The following is a 2,283-nucleotide window of genomic DNA, read 5'->3' as shown; positions in this document are numbered from 1 at the left end:
AAAAAAAAAAAAACAAAAAAAACAAAAACAAAAACAAAAAAAAAGAAAAGAAAAAGAAAAAGAAAATTTTCAAGCCATGGAGTTGCCTCTATTAGATCTTAAAGACATAATTGTCTTGTTTTGTTTTCGTTTCTTTGCTTTGTCTTTGTTTGAGGCAGGGTTTCTTTGTGTAGCCCTGGCTGTTCTGGAACTCACTCTGTAGATGAAGCTGGCCTCAAACTCAGAGATCCATGTGCTTTTTCCTCCTGAGTGCTGGGATTAAAGGTGTGCAGCACCATGTCTGGTCCTTAAGAATAGCATGTCAACAAGTTATTAAAGTGATTTCAAGCCATGAAGTGTCACTTGACATGATGTTAAAATTATTTAAAAACAATTGTATTTCACTTGTTCCACGTGTTAATATTATTTTACCTTTCTTGTTACACATGAAAAAGTTATAGAATACATTCTAAGAATTACACAGACAGAAATATGCTCATAAAGGATTTAAAGATTTAATATGTTTATGTGAACACATGCAGCTGCTAATGGGGGCCAGAAAAGAGCACTAGATCTCCTGGGACTGTAGAGGTAGCTTTTAGTCACATGATGTGGGTGCTGGGAACTAAACTTGGTACTGGAAGCACTCTGTCTGAACTGCGAGTCATTTCTCCATCCTATCATGAAGGATTTAAATCTTTTATGCAGGGTCAAGAGATTGCATTGTGACAGATTTATTACTGTAGAAATTTATATTTGCATACCTAAGTAAATTTGGTTGTACATTGTATGGTAGGCCTTTTAAAGTTTCCACTATTAAGCATATTGTTTTGTATTATTACAACTACTGTATAAAGTCAGTCTTCTCAGATTTCTACACAAGAGGGATCTCCTTTCAAAGTCACACATGGGGCAGGGGCTGGGATTTTAATCGCCCTCCTGCCACACAGATATTAACTATTACATATACATATACATACAGAGGCTGTTAGCCTGTAACCTCTCCATGTGCTGTGATAGTCACTGAATAACGATTACAAGAGTGGAAGCATGACTTCTTAGAGATGTCTTTGGGGCTGGAGAGATGGCTCAGAGGTTAAGAGCTCTATTTGCTCTTCCAGAAGTCCTGAGTTCAATTCCCAGCAACCACATGGTGGCTCACAACCATCTGGAATGAGATCTGATGCCATTTTCCAGCCTGCAGCATACATGCAGGCAGAAAGTGGTATGATGTATACTAAATAAATAAGTAAATAAATAAATATATTAAAAAGAGATTTCTCCCCTTCTGAGAGATGCTATGTGGGGCAGGAGTACTGTGGCCATGAGCATTAAGAGGAAAGTGACACTACTACATAGAAATCCCTAGAGTAGATGGCTGTAGTTTCCATGCAAAGATTTCACTTGTCTGTAGTGTGTTCATAAGATGCTTAGTATGAAACTTGAACATTTTTCCTAGGTGTGACCAATGTCAAATGAAACTTAATTTTTGATCTGTCAAGGACATTGGCATTTCTCAGAGATGTACCAAAGGAAACTTGACTAGTAAAAATAGGAAAGAAAAAAGGAAAAGATATCAACAATAAAATTACAAATCAGTTCTCTTTAACAGATCAGGTTTTTTTTGTTTTGTTTTGTTTTGTTTTTTAGAAATTTGTTGTCTTTTTAGATTTTGCTTGTTAAATTAACAGAAGGAATGCATGTGAATCCCAGGTTCTTATTTATTTTGTACCCTCTTTAACAGCTGAATTATCTTAATGGAATGAAAAGGTATTTGATTTTTGTCTGTTTACTTATTCACTTGGTTCCTTTTGTACCAGCTAAAGGAACTCTGAGTGAAGATACCATCAGAGTGTTTCTCCATCAGATTGCCGCGGCCATGCGGATCCTGCACAGCAAAGGGATAATCCACAGGGACCTCAAACCACAGAATATCTTGTTGTCTTACGCCAATCGAAGGAAGTCAAATGTCAGTGGTATTCGTATCAAAATAGGTAAATAGCCATGTCTTGCTTCATGGACATTTTTGAGACAGTACTTTTATGTCATTTTAGTTCAGCTTTGTTAGACTAATGGATTATATTAATGCCATTTTGAAGTTGTTACAGGATTCACTGAGATCTGTTTAGATATGTGACTCTTTTTCTTAAGTCTAGTAAAGTCCAAATGCAAAGCCTGCTTCTCTGTATAGAGGAACTGATGTAGTATGCTTACGGGCAGCATGTTATGATCCTGACTCTTAAGTTCTGACTCAGACACACACACATCCAAAGAATCTCAGCCTTTCTGGTGCTTTTAGTGCTC

The 2,283-nt window shown here is 36.7% G+C and overlaps 1 protein-coding gene across 2 annotated transcripts in view; it reads left to right on the top strand.

Annotated features, from left to right (window-relative positions):
- Window positions 1-2,283, top strand: part of Ulk2 (unc-51 like autophagy activating kinase 2) — an 82,644-nt gene that overhangs the window by 19,514 nt on the left and 60,847 nt on the right. For both annotated transcript variants that reach the window (XM_031354164.1, XM_031354165.1), the window contains exon 6: window positions 1,800-1,973. In XM_031354164.1, the coding sequence (XP_031210024.1) occupies window positions 1,800-1,973 (174 nt within the window). The remainder of the gene's footprint in view (window positions 1-1,799; window positions 1,974-2,283) is intronic.

This window comes from Mastomys coucha, unplaced genomic scaffold (genome assembly GCF_008632895.1).
Source record: "Mastomys coucha isolate ucsf_1 unplaced genomic scaffold, UCSF_Mcou_1 pScaffold5, whole genome shotgun sequence".
NCBI classification, from domain to species: Eukaryota; Metazoa; Chordata; class Mammalia; order Rodentia; family Muridae; genus Mastomys; species Mastomys coucha.
Note: the sequence above shows the minus strand (reverse complement) of the source record. Positions and strands in the feature narration are given on the sequence as shown.